At 49.0% G+C, this 2,124-nt stretch overlaps 1 protein-coding gene across 1 annotated transcript; it reads left to right on the top strand.

Moving 5' to 3' along the window:
* Positions 1-420: 420 nt before the first annotated feature.
* On the top strand, positions 421-1,873 carry AK88_05661 (uncharacterized protein; the record flags this gene model as incomplete). The annotated part of the gene is made up of 2 exons (XM_012483263.1): positions 421-1,186; positions 1,552-1,873. Coding segments are annotated over 2 exons (1,086 nt in total), but the record flags the coding sequence as incomplete, so codon positions are not given.
* Positions 1,874-2,124: the final 251 nt, after the last annotated feature.

Below are 2,124 nucleotides of genomic sequence, written 5' to 3'. Positions count from 1 at the left end.
TGCTTTCATCGTTTGCAATCTATTGATTCATGATAATGACAATATGACGTATGCGACGTTGGGACATTTATTAGCACAATATGTGCGGGAAAGGGCACTAGGGGGGGATGGACCAGCATATACGGTAATTCATTGTGAGGGACACATGGAGCAAGCAGGCGCCTGCACATATATATAGGTGGTCGATAGGCGGCGTACGCAGTTTGCATCATACATATGTTCACATTTCGTGAACGGGAAATCATATGCCCGATGTGAGCATACCATCCGTGGTGCACACTGTAGCATACGGGCGACTGGCCTGAGTATCCTCCGTGAAGACAAGAAAATGACATATATGTATTCGCCTTCGCATTACTCCAATTGCAGAAAAGCATATGGGAAGATGTAAAAGCGCTACTCGAAGAATTTGTGGAATATATGGAAGATGATAATCTAGAAAGCTATTCAACCAATTGTTTGAACGCGGGTTACAAGAGTCTGGGAAATAAAACCATATTTTTGGCAAAGACAGTCGCAGATAGACTTATGTGCACACTCATGACAGGAGCATTAAATTTCCTGAACAAGTGGCGTAAGCAGTCAGGCGGTTCGAACAAAAACGACCCTACTAATGAAGCGTTGAAGGAACATATAAGGTGCGCAATAGTAAATGTATTCATGTACATATTGCTGGCATCTCCATGCAAAAGTCAAATGGGAATAAATAATGCATGGTACACTGTGCAACAAATGGAAGGGGGCACGACGGGTGGTTTAATAACCGACGGTAAATGTGCACAGGGAGTGTTTCAAAACATACAAATAGGAGAATTTGACATGCAGACTAAGATTCAGGAATGGTTAAAGAAAAACAAGAGAGTGACTGACAAAATTGGAGGGGAAAACATACAAGGCATATGTAAGAAAAAACTAGACGAACTTGGCGTGGCCAGGCAGGACGAAAATGACATGGATGAGAGCATAGAACTGACGAAAACGGAGAAAGAAGCTATAAGTGAGTTAGGCCAAGCACTGAAGACCATAGTTGAGGAGGTGAAGACGGCGGTAATGCAATGCGCGCGGGAAAATGGAGCATGCATAGACCCAAGCGAACACGCCGCCAGTAGCCAACTCGAGGATAATGACAGTAAGGCCACAGTATCGAACTCTGTCGCCGGCGGCACAACAGCAACGGAACCGACAGGTAAGGACCGATGGGGAGAAAGCACCAATACGGCACGCACACCAACACGGCGCGACACGGCCGGCCCGCATGACCCGTACCCCTCGATACTGCCGAATATGGATGCCGCCGCCAACAACAACAACGCACGCACGCGCGGCGACGACGGCAGTGGTAGCGGCGCGGGATACACCGGAGTTGAGATGACGGCGCATAACGACAACATATGTGTAATGCTAACGTCTACCGCAAGTCCACCTCACCGTACGATTGCTGCCCCCCCACGTCGTTCTTTCTGTCTTTCGTCTGCTAAAGCTGTCCGCACTTCTAACACTTGTTGTTTGTGCCATTTTTTCATGTTTCTTCCTTCTACCCTACGATATCAGACAAGAGCAAACACACACAGAAGGACTCTTCTCCAAAGGCCCCAAAAGAACACAACGGAAGTAAAGACTCACAGGAGCCCAAGGTAACAGCGACACCACCACAACAAGGAAGAGCAGATACAACAGCAGGGGACGCCGTACCATCAGCATCCGTGTCACCCCAGGCAGAGCCATCATTACCACCAGAGAGTGGAGCATCCGGTACAGCAGGATCCGCAACACCCACAAACAAGTCAGGAGCGGAGGCACAGACGCCACAGGCCACTGTTACCACAAACCTGCCGGATACAGGTTCCGGTCAGGACCATGTCACCACCCAAAAGTCAACATGTGGTCGTAGCGCGCATACCAAGGTAACTCACGTGGGTGCAGCTACCGCAACAACCACGATTACCCCTGTAACCCCACTTTCTACTTCCGGATGCCCAGGTAACTGGGCCGTCATCTTCACACCGCCTCCAGTGCACCACGCGGTGCACTCCATGTACGCGTATACTGTATGGGTCATACGCACGACATATGGGGCAACAACAAGAACAAACAAGAAACAACAATTTCCGGAGAGAGAGAGAG

Source organism: Plasmodium fragile, assembly GCF_000956335.1.
Source record: "Plasmodium fragile strain nilgiri unplaced genomic scaffold supercont1.211, whole genome shotgun sequence".
Classification (NCBI taxonomy): Eukaryota; Apicomplexa; class Aconoidasida; order Haemosporida; family Plasmodiidae; genus Plasmodium; species Plasmodium fragile.
The sequence above is the reverse complement of the archived record's forward strand: the minus strand, read 5'-3'. Positions and strand labels throughout refer to the sequence as shown.